The 17,111-nt window shown below is 44.8% G+C and overlaps 1 protein-coding gene across 1 annotated transcript in view; it reads right to left on the reverse strand.

Annotated features, from left to right (window-relative positions):
* LOC126187687 (lachesin-like) overlaps positions 1-17,111 on the reverse strand; it is a 542,701-nt gene that overhangs the window by 104,946 nt on the left and 420,644 nt on the right. The window contains exons 5-6 of the mRNA XM_049928927.1: positions 10,704-10,832; positions 10,464-10,601 (exon numbers count right to left, since the gene is read on the reverse strand). Of these exons, the coding sequence (XP_049784884.1) occupies positions 10,464-10,601; positions 10,704-10,832 (267 nt within the window). The remainder of the gene's footprint in view (positions 1-10,463; positions 10,602-10,703; positions 10,833-17,111) is intronic.

Genomic DNA, 17,111 nt, shown 5'->3' on the forward strand with positions numbered 1-17,111 from the left:
TTAGTCGCCATTTATGACGACATATCTATTGCAGTAAACAAATCGATAATATCTCGGAAGATTAACGTACATGCAGAATGTCAATTAATGTGGGTGAAGTTAAGCATCAAAGCTTGTTAAAAATGGCAATAGGACGCTTTTATAGACCACCTGGGCCAGGAGCTGTAGTGTCTGAGCGCTTCAGAGAGAACCTGCAGTTATCGCTAGCAACTTTCCTGATCATGCTGTTATAACATGGCGTGGCTACGGCTGGCCAACTATCTACTGGGAGACTTATGCTTTGAAAACTGGTGTCAGGGGCAGGAATTCGTGTGACATTATTCTGAATGTATTGTCTGAAAATTACTTCGAGTAGAAAATTAGAGAACCAACTCGTAAAGGTAGCGTCTTAGATCTCCTAGAAACAAAAAGACCTGAATTTATCGAATCAGGGAGGTATCAGTGATCATAAAACTACGGTAGAAACTATGACTACGAGGAGTACAAGAATATTAAGAATAGTAGAAAGATATTTTTGCTTAGCAAGAGTGATAGGATACAAATCGCAGAGTATCTGAGTGGTCAGCATCAAATGTTCAGTGCTGAGGACGAAGATGTTGAGCACAAATGGAAAAAAATTAAAAGCATAGTTCAATATGCCTTAGACAAGTATGTTCCAAGCAAAGTCTTAAGGGATGAAAGAGACCACTGTGGTTTATTGGACGTATTAGAAAACTACTGTGTAGAGATAGAAAGCTTCATCACAGATTCAAGAGAAGTAAAAACCAAGCTGACAAACAAAAGCTAAATGAATCGAAAATCAGCATAAGGAGAGCAATAAGACAAGCGTTCACTGACTCTGAAAGTAATTATTTGTTAAATGATCTGATTAAAACCCTAAGAGGTTTTGATTTTACGTAAAATCGGTAAGTGGTTTTAAATCATCTATACAGTCACTCAGTGACCAAAATGGCACCAAAACGGAAGCGAGCAAAGAGAAGGCCGCATAACTGAATTTGTCTTCTGAAAGTTTTTCACCGTGGAAAATAGTAAAACGGTCTCTCCTTCCAATCACGTACGAAATTCGAAATGGCATATGTGAACGCAACAGATTGCGGAATGGGAAAGGAAACTACACTCAATAATGGAAAGCCAGCAGGGCCAGATGAGATACTTGTAAGATTCTACAAGGATTACGCGAAGGAATATGCTCCCCTTCTGGGACCAGTTTATCGTATTTCGTGGAGCAACGAAGAGTGCCCAGTGACTGGAGAACGAAAAAAAGCGCAGGTCACTCCCACTTTCAAGAATGGTTGTCAGATTGGTTCACATAATTATAGGCTGATATCAATGACGTCAGTCTGTTGAGTTATGACTTTTTGGAGAAACAAAATATTCTCCACAAAAGATCAGCATCGGTTCCACGAACAGAGATCTTACGAAACACGGCTCGCTCTGTTTCTCCATGAGATCCATAGCGCTGTATACACCGGTTCTTAAGGTGACGCCGTGTTCCTAGTCTTCAGGAGAGAATTTTACATTGTCCCGCACAGCCGTCTTGTTAAATAAAAAATAAAAAAATGCGAGCTTACCGAGTATCAGACCAGATTTTCGCTCTCAACGAAACAAAATTGGCAGATGTAAACGTAATTTCGGTAGTACCCCAAAGTGGTGCGATAGGACCGTTTCTGTTTACAATGCATATAAATGATCTAATAGAAAACGTCGGAAGCTCATTAAGACAGTTCGCAGATGAAGCGGTTGTGTAAAAGAAAGAAACGCCAGAAAACAATATCTGTTTGCAGAGGATTGATAAATGGTCTAGGCTCCGGCAGTTGACCCTGAGAGTAAATAAATGTAACATACTACACATACATAGGAAAAGTAATCCACTGTTGTGCAACTACAGTATTGGTGACAAATACCTGGACACAGTATCTACCGTAAAATATTTAGCAATAACTGTCCAGAGCGGCCTTACGTACGATGACCACATAAAACAAATAGAAGGAAAGATATATGCCACACTGAGATTCACAGGAAGAAACTTAAGGGAATGTAACTCATCCACGAAAGAAGTGACTCACATGGCGCTTGTTCGACCAAATCTTGAATATTGTTCATCAGTCTGGGATCCTTGTCAATCAGGACTGACAGAAGGCATAGAGAAGATCCAACTAAGAGCGGCGCTTTTCGCCATGGGATTGTTTAGCCGGCGCGTAGGAGTTGCAGAGGTGCTCAACAACCTCCAATGGCAGGCGCTACAAAGAGGCGCTGTACGTCACGGAGAAGTTTACTACTGACATTTTGGGTGAGTACTTTCCATGAAATGTCGGAAACACATCGGTTCCACGTACATTCATCTCGCGAAATAACAACGACGAGAAAATTCGAGAAATTAGAGTTAATGCAGAGGCTTACCGACAATCATTCATCCCATGTGCTATTCACGAATAGAACAGAAAAGGGGGCATCAGTTTGTCGTACCAGAAGTATCCTCCATCACACACCGTCCGACGGCTTTCGGAGTAATTATGTAGATCTAGATGTACACCAACAAAGTCTTATACGGGTCGCACAGAGACGGGACAGGAAACTGACTACTATATTTTCAAAATAAATCACTTGCTTGCTGGCTGAATCGGCGGAGAAATTTATTTTGTAGATTTATTTATCTTGGCATGATGAGGAGTGCCATACTAAACTCCATACAGGATCTCAATGGCTCCAAATGACTGGAATCGCTGAGGAGAGATGTATTTTTCTCTTGGCTGTACAATATCCTACAACAATGCCACCATACGTTGATTCAGGAAATAGACTTATTAACACAAAAAATTTCTCGATGTCTTAACCACACGTCCGAGCATGCTGCGTCTTCTGATAGTTGCTATTTTACTCACACTCCTTTCCTTATTTATGATCTTAGCAGCTCCCTTAACCGCCAGCATCCGTCTCTTACACGTTTAAATATGCTAAACAGCCGACTTATCCACTATATAGGGTACAGAGAGGTCACAGTTCGTAGTGGTAGACAGTAAATCATCGAGCAGAACAGAAGAGATATCTGGTGTACCGCAAGGTAGTGTCATAGGCCCTCTGCTGTTCCTGGTTTACATAATTAATGTAGGTGATAATCTGAGCAGCCCACTTAGATTGTTTGCAGATGATGCTGTAATTTACCGTCTACTAAAATCATCAGACGGTCAATTCCAATTACAAAATGATCTAGAGAGAATTTCTGTATGGTGCGAAAAGTGGCAATTGGCACTACGCAAAGAAAAGTGCGAGGTCATCCACATGGGTACTAAAAGAAATCCGATAAATTTTGGTTATACGATAAATCTCGCAAATCTAAGGGCTGTCAATTCGACTAAATACCTAGAAATTACGATTAAGAGCAACTTAAATTGGAAAGCTCACAAAGATAATATTGTGGGGAAGGCGAAACAAAGACTGCGCTTTCTTGTCAGAACACTTAGAAGATGCGACAAACCCACTAAAGAGACAGCCTACATTACACTTGTCCGTCCTCTGCTGGAATACTGCTGCACGGTGTGGTATTCTCGCCACGTAGGATTTATGCAGGACATCGAAAAAGTGCAAAGAAGGGAAGCCCGTTTCGTGTTATCGCGCAATAGGCGTGAGAGTGTCACTGATATGATACGCGAGTTGGGGTGGCGGTCACTGAAACAAAGGCGGTTTTCTTTGCGGCGAGATCTATTTACGAAATTTCAATCAGCAACTTTCTCTTCGGAACGCGAAAATATCTTTTGACAGCCACCTACGTAGTGAGGAATTATCATCATAAGAAAATAAGAGAAATCAGAGCTCGAACGGAAAGATTTAGGTGTTCCTTTTCCCCACGCGCCATTCGAGAGTGGAATGGTAGAGAAGTAGTATGAAAATGGTTCGATGAACCTCTCGGAACTGTCTATATATCGTTTGAAGATATTTTTTGAGCATGGCAGCGCCTACCAGGCGTTTTTCAACGTTTCTATTAAAACATTTCTTGGGAAATAAAAACCTGAGACTATACGCGTTACCCTTTTCTGCATACGTTTGCTACACACTGCAAGGGCGACCTGACATGGACCCTACACAAAAGCATAGGCCAGTCAAATGTTTTGTAGGCAATCTGTTCCTTATGCAAATCGCAATTTCACTATATCTCACCAATAAAAGTAAGCATGTCCATTGCCTGTACATAATAATTTTACTTTAGGGCTCTAGGCGTTAATACTCCCATGCAGTTGTGTGACACGTGTGACTCCAGTCCTGAGATTCATTACCGGTAGACTTAAGATATTCAACATTAAAAATATCCCACCACCTAAGGACACGTTCGATATAAAAGAATTACGAAAATCAGCGAAAAATAACGCGCCGGCCCAAACGCGAAGTTCTGCCGCTGGGGCAGATTTACAATTGTTACTATATGTCGAACGTTTAATCCTAGGCGACCATTAAATTCGTTTCCGCTTTATTTGTGTCAGGAAATGGGGAAGCGCCTGCACACAATTAAACCAGCGCGGCCTAAATGATGTGATCTCACGGCGTCCCGCATTATCGGGTGATATTTGAAGCGCCAGTTTTCATCCCATAACGCGGCCCACTGCATTCGTTCCTGTTGATTTAGCGCCGGATTTTGCTAATCCTGTAAATGTCAATAATTCGCGGCCAGTTTGTTATACGAGATAACTGTAACATAAACCGCTGCACACGCAACAACTCGCAGGCGCTAGTGAATATGGAGGCCTCTAACAATACAAATGCAGCGTTACCTGTGCTACGCTTCAAGGAGCGTGTCTTTTGGGTAGTTAGTAACTTTTGCGTATCGTAGTTCACTTGCACAATAATCGTCCTTCCATATAGCACTGGTCAGGTTCTGCGATAAGAGTGGGAGAGAGGATTAGTCGTGACTTTCTTGAAACACAAGGGCCTTGAGTCGTGATCCAGCAATGCTTGCCTTCAGGTGTACTTGTCGATCTTGCCGCGCCTCGCTGTGTCTTTGGTTTCAGCGAGTGTGCTCCTTAGCTTCCACTCCAGGTGGTAGCGAGGACAGAGAAGGGTGCTGTTTAGGCGTTTGCGCTGAGACGCCGAATATCAGCAGGTTGTAGAGTGTCTACATCTACATTTATACTCCGCAAGCCACCCAACGGTGTGTGACGGAGGTGACCAGAGGCGTTACGAAGTGTTCGAAGCGGTTAAAGCGCCAAGTTTCCTACAGTTTCTGGTACAGTCGGCTCGACATGCTTGTTTGTGTGTGTGTGTGTGTGTGTGTGTGTGTGTGTGTGTGTGTGCGTGCGTGTCAAGTAGAAGGCGGTGCCAGCAGATATCAGTTGTTGTGATAGCGACGGCGTTCTTCACTCGTGGGAGTGGCGGTCGTATTTTGGAGGTACCCTGTCAGCGCAGTGAGATGCATTTGTGTGGATCAGCTGTCATTCTGGAATACACATCAGAGCTGAATTCTCTCCAATACTGTGACACGTTCTCAGTATTATTGCAAGCTAATTATGGGAGTTGTGATAGTTCTTCCTGGCTCCGGTAGTCGGTCTCCACGCTGTTGTTATAGTTACTCTCAGAGGAAACTGTAATGTTCAGTCCCTGTTCCGCATATTCAAATCCATCTACAAGCGGAGAGAAATTGTTCCATACTGATATACTAGTTCTTAAGCCCTGGTTAAAGTGTTTTTAACTGTATGAAACTTCAGGAAGTTCATTAAGGACTTAAGTAACTTGCAGTATTCTAAGTAGCGCTTAACGTACAGTGACCTGGCTGCCAGTTACGTTATTTTTTCATCCAGTAGGAATCGAATAGTGACGAATGCAGAATGTAACTAAGGATTCCGTTTTAAATTTGTAAGTGGTATACCCTGTGTGTTTTGTTTAGGCTTAGCTACTTCCTGTTAAAGGAATTTCATTTATACTTGTTTTGCTGTGTTCAAAACTTTATAAATTCAGCCTGAGCTATTGGAAGTGGAAGACTTGCATGACGATGGCCACTTTGACAGAGGGTCACTCTCGCACTATTAATGGCTGTCTTTAACTTCATTAACTCTACTGCGGGTTGCCTCACTTGTAACAGCGTAATTCTGATCATTAACGATTTTTTGTGTATTGCAAGGCTTGATATTATCTTTAAGCATAAAGATTAGGCTTCTAGAAGCAGACATTTATTACAGGCCGTACAAGTTATTGTGAGAATTGTCAGAATACGTGACTGATTTTTTAGCCAAATGTGGAAACTTCAGTTTGGTACTGCAGAGCAGCGTGTTCTTTACTGCTAATTCACGCTTTTAGCAAAAAATTTCAAAATCTAGAATTTTTATGTAACTACAGTTACAGTCAATTATGATCGGTTTTTATAGAAACATATTTAAGTTTTAAGTGAATTTCAGGTCGTATTGATAGTTCATAAGTTTCCATACTGTTATCTTAAGTTCCACTCTGTGGCTGACCACATTAATATTTCGTTTCGTAACTTGCTTCAGGATAGAGTGTCAAAATTTTACTTCGTGAAGAAATTAACTTGACTGTCAGGTGAATTGTTTTGGTTCAAAGGGCCCACGTCATCCCGCATTCTCAGAATTTGTCAACTGTGTTTTACTTTTTTGGGGTAACCTTTCGTCATAATGTTTGTAGTGTAAGACAGCTTAGACTTGCGTTGCTCTGTCGAACGGGGTGCACCGGATGAGTGATGATAAATACGGAGGCGGTACCAAAGTCTAGGGCCATTTTTCCTTATGTAGGGAGCATTTCCTACAGGACTGGTCATATTTTTCGGAAATATGATGTGAAGTGGGTTTTCCGACCACCATGTAAGATTATGGTCTTTTTAGGCAACGTATAGGATGATCTTGGTTTGCGTAAGTGGTGGGTGGGGGGGGGGGGGTGTCTACCGTAATCCTCGTAGGTGCTGCATCTGTATGTTGGTCAGACTGTCAGGTCTATGGACACTAGCGTACTGACCATGAGCTTTACATATGCTTACAGCAGCCGAGCAAATTTGCTATTGCAGAACATTGTTCTCGCACTGATCATCTTATGCAATATGCACTGAAAGAAAAATAATTGCAAAACCAAAAAATAATTAATGTAGACTAATGAAATTTCGGCTGTACATTTATCAGTGTAATATACTTAAGTAATGAACGTTGCAAGACCACAGGTTAACGTAAGCGCGAGATAACTCATGACAACTGTAAAATGCTGGCACATTAATAACCGATGAAACCGCCAGAATCTTGAACGCAAGCGTGCAAACGTGCGTGCACTGTGTTGTACAGGTGATGGACGTCAGTTTGTGTGATGGAGTTCCTTGTCTGTTACCCTTGCTCGGCCAATGGGGGAATGCTTAATGCTGTTTGTGGATGACCTTGCCGTTGTCGTTCGATGATGTCCCACAAGTGCTCGACTGGAGACCGATTTCGTAATCGAGCCGGCCAAGGCATTATATCGACACTCTGTAGAGCATGTTGAGTTACAACAACTGTATCTGGGCGAGAGTTATCCTGTTGGAAAACACACCCCGAAATACTGTTCATGAATGGCAGCGAAACAGATCAAATCACCAGATTCATGTAAAAATTTGTGTTCAGGGTGCATGGAATAACCATGAGAGTGCTCCGGCTATCTATCGTACGAAATTGCACGAAAAGCATTATTCAACTTCACTCCCGACGTCCATGGCGAGGTCATCTTTAAAACCACAACACCATACAGCGCGGTACAGATGGTCCCAACAGCATGCCGAATGGACCGCTCAGGACTGGCATCACGTAATCTTCACCGATGAGTGTCGCATATGACCAGACAATCGTCGGAGACGTGTTTGGAGGCAATCCGGTCAGAATTAATGCCTTAGACACACTGTCGAGCGAGTGCAGCATGGTGGAGGTTCCCTGCCGTTTTGGGGTGGCATTATGTGGGGCCGACGTACGCCTCTGGTAGTCATAGAAGGCGCCGTAACGGCTGTACGATACGTGAATGCCATCCTCCGTCTGACGGTGCAACCACATCTTCAGAATATTGGCGAGGCATTCGCCTTAATAGATGACAATTCACGCCCCCGTCATGTACGTTTTGTGAATGACTTCCTTCAGGATAACGACATCGCTTGACTAGGTTAGCCAGCATGCTCTGCCGACATTAGCCCTATCGAACATGCCTGGGGTAGATTGAAAAGGGCTGTTTATGGACGACGTGACCCACCAAACACTCTGAGGGATCTACACCGAATCGCCGTTGAGGAGTGGGGCAATCTAGACCAACAATGCCTTTATGAACCTGTGGATAATATGCCACGAGGAATACAGGCATGCAAGAGGACATGCGACTGGGCATTAGATGTACCGGTGTGTACAGAAATCTGGACCACCATCTCCGAAGGTCTCGCTGTATGCAATGAGTGATTTTCATGAGCAATAAAAAGGGCGGAATGTATGTTTATGTTGATCTCTTTTCTAATTTCCTGTACAGGTTCCGGAGCTCTCGAAACCGAGGTGATGCATAACTTTTTTGATGTGTGTATGTTAAAGTTATTTTGTTGCATGTGTCGTTATAACTATGTCGAGTCTACATGATTACCTATAAAGGTATGTAGTTGTGCAGCTGGCATTCTGTACACCTGCCACATGCTTCTTGGATAGTGTGCTTTTCCAGTGTCTCGTTGCTGTGTTATTTTGTATTTATAGCAATGATGAAAGCTGCACTATTAGCTGAAGTCTAGATCTGCAGTAAAGTACTGCTGATACTGCGACCAAAGCTGATTTTGTTTCTGTGCTGTAATGGGACACAATGACTCCCATGTAATCAAACCTGATGTAATACTGAGATATAAAGCCGTAGGTCGGGCACAGTATCATTCAGTATTATCGGTCGGACTTATGAGATAGGAGCGTCATCAGATAATGACTGGCCCCCTGGTGACACGTTATGGATCTGAAAGTACTGCTCGGTGATACTGTCAAACAGGAAGTGGTGTTGTTTCAACTTGCAAACGAGACTAGTAAATACTTTTGAAAACATTTGGTAGCGGCATCTCTCATGGCAATACACCATCCGTTATCAGATGGGGTGTTAGATGGATCCAAGTCACACCACATCGTGTTTGGCTGTGACAATGAACTGTGTTTTTAACGCCATAAGGCGGCAACGGCCGTGATTAACTGATGCTGCTAGCATCTGATGAATGATACAGGTGAACAGTGCACTAAATTGCGCGCGACCTGTGACTGTTTTACCTGAACATTTCTGTACTTTTTTCCGCTGCAGTGTAATTCATAAATATTATGCCCTTCATCTTAACAGACCTTGATTTTCGCTTACAACAATGTACCACGTGGTTATAACTTACAGCTATTCACGAAGGTCCAGTGATGAGGCAGCGATACGTGATAGATATGCTACTATGTTGATGCGGAACCGATTTAAGCTGGAAAAAAAGTTAGTTCCAATTTTGGGCACACTCTGCAAATCTGGCGCTGCACGGCATCTCTTCGACGTCTCCGGCGATCATATTGAACAAACTGTGTAAGTGGCGGTTAATAACCTCTGTATTGCATCAATCTGTTCACAGTTTTAACAGTTTTCACAGTTTCTAGAACATACCTTCACCCAGAAGTCAAGCAGTATATTGCTCCCTACTACGTATATCTCGCGAAGAGACCATGAGGATAAAATCAGAGAGATTAGAGCCCACACAGAGGCATACCGACAATCCTTCTTTGCATGAACAATACGAGACTAGAATAGAAGGGAGACCGATAGAGGTACTCAAGGTACCCTCCGCCACACACCGTCAGGTGGCTTGCGGAGTATGGATGTAGATGTAGAATGTATACACCGTCTAGCACAGCTTTTATCGACTGACGACGTAATTTGCATTACGATATGATAACCTTGTATTATTCCTCGTTTTATTACCAGGCGATTAGGATTTTACATTTCAGCTGAAATGATCCTGTGAATATTTTTATGAATGTGGTGAAGGTCAGACGACTTCAGCTGGTTGCATAAGTAAAGTATATTAACAGCAGCTCAAGGCAGTAATATGACTTTTCTCAAACAATAAAATCAACAGTATGCCTTGTTTGACTTTTTCTGCCCACGTCCCGTTCCTAATTCATTATCTACGGAAATGTTTGTATACGTCTTTTATGCGTTCGCAGCTTCAGATTTTCACCTAGTGGGAAAAACTAGAACTAACCTTTTTTCAGCTTAAATCGGTTCAGCATTAACACTTTAGAATAGTTACCAGTTTTCGCTGCCATACGATAATTGCAGCCCACACTAAATCTGTGTGTAGCTATACTTGAATTTGAATCACCCTGTATTTATGCAACAGTAACGAATTTCTGCCGTATTTTCGAATGTTTAGGTACAGACGTGTCTTAATAAATATGGTGTGAAACAAGGAATTGGAAGAAGCAAAGAAGATAAAACGGAATAGCAGCGTGAGGTCATATGTACTTTGCTGTTACCATGAGCGAGTATCTCGCCCTGGTCCCGGGTCCAGTAGTTGATGGACTTGGGGAAGGCTTCGGAGTAGCAGTCGATGGTGACCTGGCGGCCCTCGTAGGCGCCCACCAGCTGGTTCTTGGTCCACACCATCGGCGGAACTGCGACAGAGAAGAGCGCATTATTCTCACCGCGGCGGCAGGCGTGAGGCGGCTACAGCGCATTGGCAGAGGGTCGGCGGTAGGCGGCGCGGCGGTACTCACAGTGGACGACGAGCGAGATGCGCTTGCTGACGCTGGGCGGCACGCCGTTGGACGCGATGCACAGGTAGGGACCCATGTGCAGCCGCGAGACGCGCGCGATGCGGAACACGGCGCCCTCCACGCTAGGCGCTGCAACACGATCAAGCACTAACTATAGAGACACATGCATGGAAACACTGATACATATTGGCATGTATACAGGGTGTTTCAAATAGGTAAGGCCAAACTTTCAGGAAACATTCCTCACACACAAATAAAGAAAAGATGTTATGTGGACATGTGTCCGGAAACGCTTAATTTCCATGTTAGAGCTCATTTTAGTTTCGTCAGTATGTACTGTACTCCCTCGATTCACCGCCAGTTGGCCCAATTGAAGGAAGGTTGACATGCGACTCATTGCTCTACAGTACTAGCATCAAGTACATCAGTAAGTAGAATCAACATGTTAGTGTTCATCACGAACGTGGTTTTGCAGTCAGTGCAATGTTTACAAATGCAGAGTTGGCAGATGCCCATTTGATGTATGGATTAGCACGGGGCAATATCCGTGGCACGGTACGTTTTGTATCGCGACAGATTTCTAGAACGAAGGTGTCCCGACAGGAAGACGTTCGAAGCAATTGATCGGCGTCTTAGGGAGCACGGAACATTCCAGCCTATGACTCGCGACTGGGGAAGACCTAGAACGACGAGGACACCTGCAATGGACGAGGCAATTCTTCGTGCAGTTGACGATAACCCTATCGTCAGCGTCAGAGAAGTTGCTGCTGTACAAGGTAACGCTGAGCACGTTGCTGTATGGAGAGTGCTACGGGAGAACCAGTTGTTTCCGTACCATGTACAGCGTGTGCAGGCACTATCAGCAGCTGATTGGCCTCCACGGGTACACTTCTGCGAATGGTTCATCCAACAATGTGTCAATCCTCATTTCAGTGCAAATGTTCTCTTTACGGATGAGGCTTCATTCCAACGTGATCAAATTGTAAATTTTCACAATCAACATGTGTGGGCTGACGAGAATCCGCACGCAATTGTGCAATCACGTCATCAACACAGATTTTCTGTGAACGTTTGGACAGGCATTGTTGATGATGTCTTCATTGGGCCCCATGTTCTTCCACCTACGCTCAATGGAGCACGTTATCATGATTTGATACGGGATACTCTACCTGTGCTGCTAGAACATGTGCCTTTACAAGTACGACGCAACATGTGGTTCATGCACGATGGATCTCCTGCACATTTCAGTCGATGTGTTCGTACGCTTCTCAACAACAGATTCGGTGACCGATGGACTGGAAGAGGCGGACCAATTCCATGGCCTCCACGCTCTCCTGACCTCAACCCTCTTGACTTTCATTTATGGGGGCATTTGAAAGCTCTTGTCTACGCAACTCCGGTACCAAGTGTAGAGACTCTTAGTGCTCGTATTGTGGACGGCTGTGACACAATACGCCATTCTCCAGGGCTGCATCAGCGCATCAGGGATTCCATGCGACGGAGGGTGCATGCATGTATCCTCGCTAACTTAGGACATTTTGAACATTTCCTGTAACAAAGTGTTTGAAGTCACGCTGGTACGTTCTGTTGCTGTGGGTTTCCATTCCATGGTTAATGAGTTTTGAAGAGAATTAATAAAATGATCTCTAACATGGAAAGTAAGCGTTTTCGGGCACATGTCCACATAACATATTTTCTTTCTTTGTGTGTGAGGAATGTTTCCTGAAAGTTTGGCCGTACCTTTTTGTAACACTCTGTATATAGGGCCATGGCAAAATTGCAACAATGGTGCCGTAATACTAAAATGTCTATTTCAGCAACTAAATCAACATAGCTTTTGCTGAAAGGACAGCTAGTAAGAAATCCTACAGTGAGAATTGGGGGCTCATCAGTTCTCAGGCGACACGAGACTCGCTACTTGGGAGTTATCATCGATGAAAGGTGGAACTTCGGGAACCACATTGAATCCGTAACCCAAAGGGCATTACAAGTACTCAATAACCTCATCTCCGTAGGACACAAAAATTTCACCTCCCCCCACCCCCACCAAATAAAATTGTACCATAACAGTATACTAACTTCTGGGCACACAGGCTCACAAGGCTGGTGCCCACCATGACAGTGAGAAGAATACAGAGGAACATGCTGTTAAGATCTGTGGGGGCTTACAGAACATCTCCAGGTGGTGCCCTATTAGTGATAATGGGGCTCTGTCCTCTGGACATTAAAATTAGAGAGCAAGCAGCATGGTACTGAGCTAGGAAAGGGAACGATATGAAAATAGAAAATATTCTGGGAGTTCAAGCTAGGGACAAGGGAGTGATAAGGAAAAGGGGCGAGGATCTATGGCAGGAATTATGGGAAATGGATGAATATGGCAGAAGAATCTTCAGACTCTTGCCAAATGTCAAAGAAAGGTTAGGCATGAGGTATTTAGAGCCAACCCGAGGTTTAATTCATTTTCTCACTGCTCATAGGCCCTACCCGTTTGGGAAAAGGGCTACACCTGAGTGTGACTGTGGCGCATCGGAGGAGGGTACTCCCGACCATGTGGTTTACGAGTGCCCCCTTTTCGATGATTTAGCATTTAGATTAAGTCAACAACTACCAAACAATGATACATACGACGTATTAAGACGTGAAGAGACTTTCGAAACTTTGAATAACCTGGCAAATGAGGTATCACGTAAAGTTATGACTGCATACCTGAGGGACATTCGCGATTAAAACCAACTACTGAACGTGTCCTACTACCCTAATCCTGTACCGCCTGTGCGTGGACAGGTCGACTCGCTAGTTGGAATCCGCCACGTGCAGGGCTATGGGGACTGGGGTACACCTATTCTCGACTAAGACAGCACCGGATTTGACGTAGGTTAGTTAGTAGTTAGTAGGATTACAAGTAGATACTAAAATAGGAACCTGCAGCGACTAGTAATTTTGGCCTGCCTGGTGCAGGGGCACGCTCATCGGGATTTGCTCGATGAGCAAGACTTTGCAAGACTATGTCATGCAGACATACTGACACATCTGTAACGCTGCAGGCAGTTAGGATTACTAATAAATAGGTAGCACTGTATAGTTTAACAAAAATCGTAACTTGCCCATTAACCTGTACTGTTCATACTGTCTGTAGTTTACAAATTAACTGTAATAGCTGTAATTAACATACAACAGTGTATCACTTAGGACCCACTAATCAGTAAGGTGGTGGGTTATATTGTATAATTATCATGTATTTCAAAATAAAGATTTTTCTTTAAAAATAGAAAAAACACTGATACAGTTGAACATAGAGTAAAAATTACCCCACAGGCAATGAAACTGATAAACATCACTCAGATGTAATGCCAACGACGACCCCTGTGTTGCACGTGCTATGATCGCACCAAATGATCGAACCAGGCGTATAGGAGGGCGGTCTAAAAAGTTTACGGACTCGTCACTAGATCGCAGCACTGCACACGGTGCTCCGAAACTATTCTTTCAAATTAATACAGAAGGTAGAGAACATCGGAACGATTACACTAACGAAAAATAAAATTGCTACACCAAGAAGAACATCAGAACAACTACAAAGAGGGAAAAAAATAGCGATACCAAGAAAGAACTGTGCAACAGAAACAGAAGTTGGTAGTCGTGTTTCGACATCTGAAAGATGATGCCTATTCAAATTTCGTGACACTTACATAAGAGTGGTCCTAGTAGCGCCACTATGAGGATGCGAAGCAGCTTTAGTTACCTTTGAGATTGGACGCCGTGACTTGATGTTAGTGAAGAATGCCTTTCAGGCGACAAAGGCGCCACTATCAACACATCGTTGAGTTTGGGCGAGATCGTATAATAGGGCTACGAGAAGTTGCATGTTCCTACCACTGGACGTATCACTGACGTCGTCATCGCCCGCCTCCGACAGGTGGACGCCACCATCGCCTGATGCCGTACTAACAAAACCGCTCTTAATGCCGCCAAAACTACGGCAGTCTATTTCAAGAAACGACGCCCAGTCCTCCGCCGCAATATTTCGAATTCACGCGTGCAGGTGCCCTGGTTCCCGACGACCACCTATCTCGGGGTCCGGATCGACCACAAGCTGCTGTGCCACTGTCATGCAGAGTATGTTGCCAACAAGGGGGCGAAAGCTGACCAGGGCCGTGTGCCTCCTCTTCCGCAGTAGGGAACTTAACCTGCTTACCAAGCTCCGTATCTACTGGGCAGTTATCCTGCCTGACCTCACGTATGGCTCCGATGCATGGGCCACGATTAGTGCCACCAGGATGCCGACGTTGGAGCGCCTGCAGAACAAGGTTCTCAGGTGGAGCCCGCACGCACAGCCACTCACGAGGATTGTGACTCTCCATGAGGAAGCAGATATCGTCCGCCTCAAGGAGACCATACACAACAGCGCGCGTCGGCTCTGTGAGAAAGTGGCTGCCCTACGGGACACTGTCCATGGGCTACGCCACGTTGGAACTACACATCCACGTCACTGGCATCGCCATCCGGTTGCGCTGCCCATCCTAGAAGAAACGGCTTCCGAACAGGACTAGCGCTGGGGCTGGCACGCCCACCACGGCTGCCTCCTTTGTCAGGACTAGCCCTCCGTTCGACGTCCACTACTTTCCAATCCTTCCTGCCCATGTCGTACTACGTTTTTATGCCAGACAGAAGAGTACTGTCACTGTTTCAGGGTGGTACGGGACTCCAAGTCCCACCGCCAGACCTCCAAAGTGTGTTGCAGTGACGCAGTGTCACTGCCCTATGGTTTATATTTACTGGCTCACCTACGCAGTTAGACCGCGGAAGGCTGGTGATGCTGTAATGTACCGTATCACAAAAAAAAAAAATTGCATATTCCTTCTGCAATACTGCAGCAAAACTTGGCAGGAATGTAGCCACTGTAAATGACTGCTGGCAGCGGTGGTCACTAGAATGTACGATCGAAAGGAGACCAGGCTCCGGACGTCCACGTGACGCTACTAAGAGGGCCATCGTGTTAGGTGTATGGCTCTGGCGCGTCATATTTCATCTGCGGCAGCCATTTGAGCAGCAGTTGGCACCATAATGACACAAAGTACTATCACGAATCGGTTACTTCAAAGACAAATCCGAGCCAGGCGTCCTGTAGCGTGCATCCCACTGACCACAAGCCACCGCCATTTGCGACTTCAGTTGTGCCAAGCGAGAGCTCATTGAGAGCAGTTTTTTTTTTGTGGTTTTAGGGCGCACAACTACAGTGGTCATAAGCGGCCAGACTAAGTTATGAATACACTGCGAGGCACAAGGTGAAAACAGCTACTAAAAAGGACAACACTATAAAAGGCACATTAACAGGCAAGGGATTAAAAGAAAACAGCATAATCAAATGTCCTTAGAGAGGTTTGTCATATGGATAAAACGAAGAATGCGAGCAGCTGCTCCTGGGTCATCCGCTAAAATGTCATCCAGAGTACATGGCAGGCCAAGATCAATGCGCAGTGTATTAAAATTCGGACAGGGCGTTAAAATATGGCGCCGGCTGTGTTCAATCCGTAACCGGGACAAAATTACCTCCTCCCGCCGAGAAGGGCATGAAGAGGTCGTCCAAGCCGTGGGGAGAGGTTTCAAGGCCCGAAGCTTGTTTTCAGTAAGTGTAGACCAATCGGCATGCCACATCGATAAAATGCGCTGACAAATGACCCTGCTAAAATCAGATGAAGGCACACAACAAGAAACTGTCCGAAGCTGGAGGACCGCCTTGGCTGCGGCACCTGCAGCTTCGTTCCCAGGGATACCGACATGGCCAGGAACCCACATAAAGCTAACCGGAGAACCGTCGTCCGCCAGCTGCTGAAGAGAGCGTTGGATCCGGTGCATACGGTGCAGGGCGTGGAGCTGTTCTGTTTTCTGATGAAAGTGAAAGCTAGTTCTGCTTTTGTGCCAGTGATGGGCGTTTGTTGACTACAAGGAGACCAATTGAGGGCCTGCGACCAGAATGTCTGCTCGCTAGACTCACTGAACCTATACTTGGAGTTATGATATGGGGTAAGATTTCCTTTGACAGCAGGGGCACTCTCGTAGTAACCCCGCACCCTAACTGGAAGTTGGTACGCCATTCTGGTGAATCGATCTGTTGTGGAGCCATTCATAAACGACATTCTGGGAGGTATTTTCCAACAGAATAACGCCAGCCCACATGCAGGTGTTGAAACGCAACTTGCTCTACAGAGTGTCGACATATTGTCTTGACCTGCTCGATCACCAGATATGTCTCCAGTCGAGCACATACGGGACACCATCGGACTACAACTTCAGCGTCATCAACTAAAAGCGTTATCCGTTCCTGTATTGACCGACCAAGTGCAGCAGGCATGGAACTCCAACTCACAAACTGACACCTGGCACTTGCTCAGTACAGAGCATGGACGT

Source organism: Schistocerca cancellata, chromosome 5, assembly GCF_023864275.1.
Source record: "Schistocerca cancellata isolate TAMUIC-IGC-003103 chromosome 5, iqSchCanc2.1, whole genome shotgun sequence".
NCBI classification, from domain to species: Eukaryota; Metazoa; Arthropoda; class Insecta; order Orthoptera; family Acrididae; genus Schistocerca; species Schistocerca cancellata.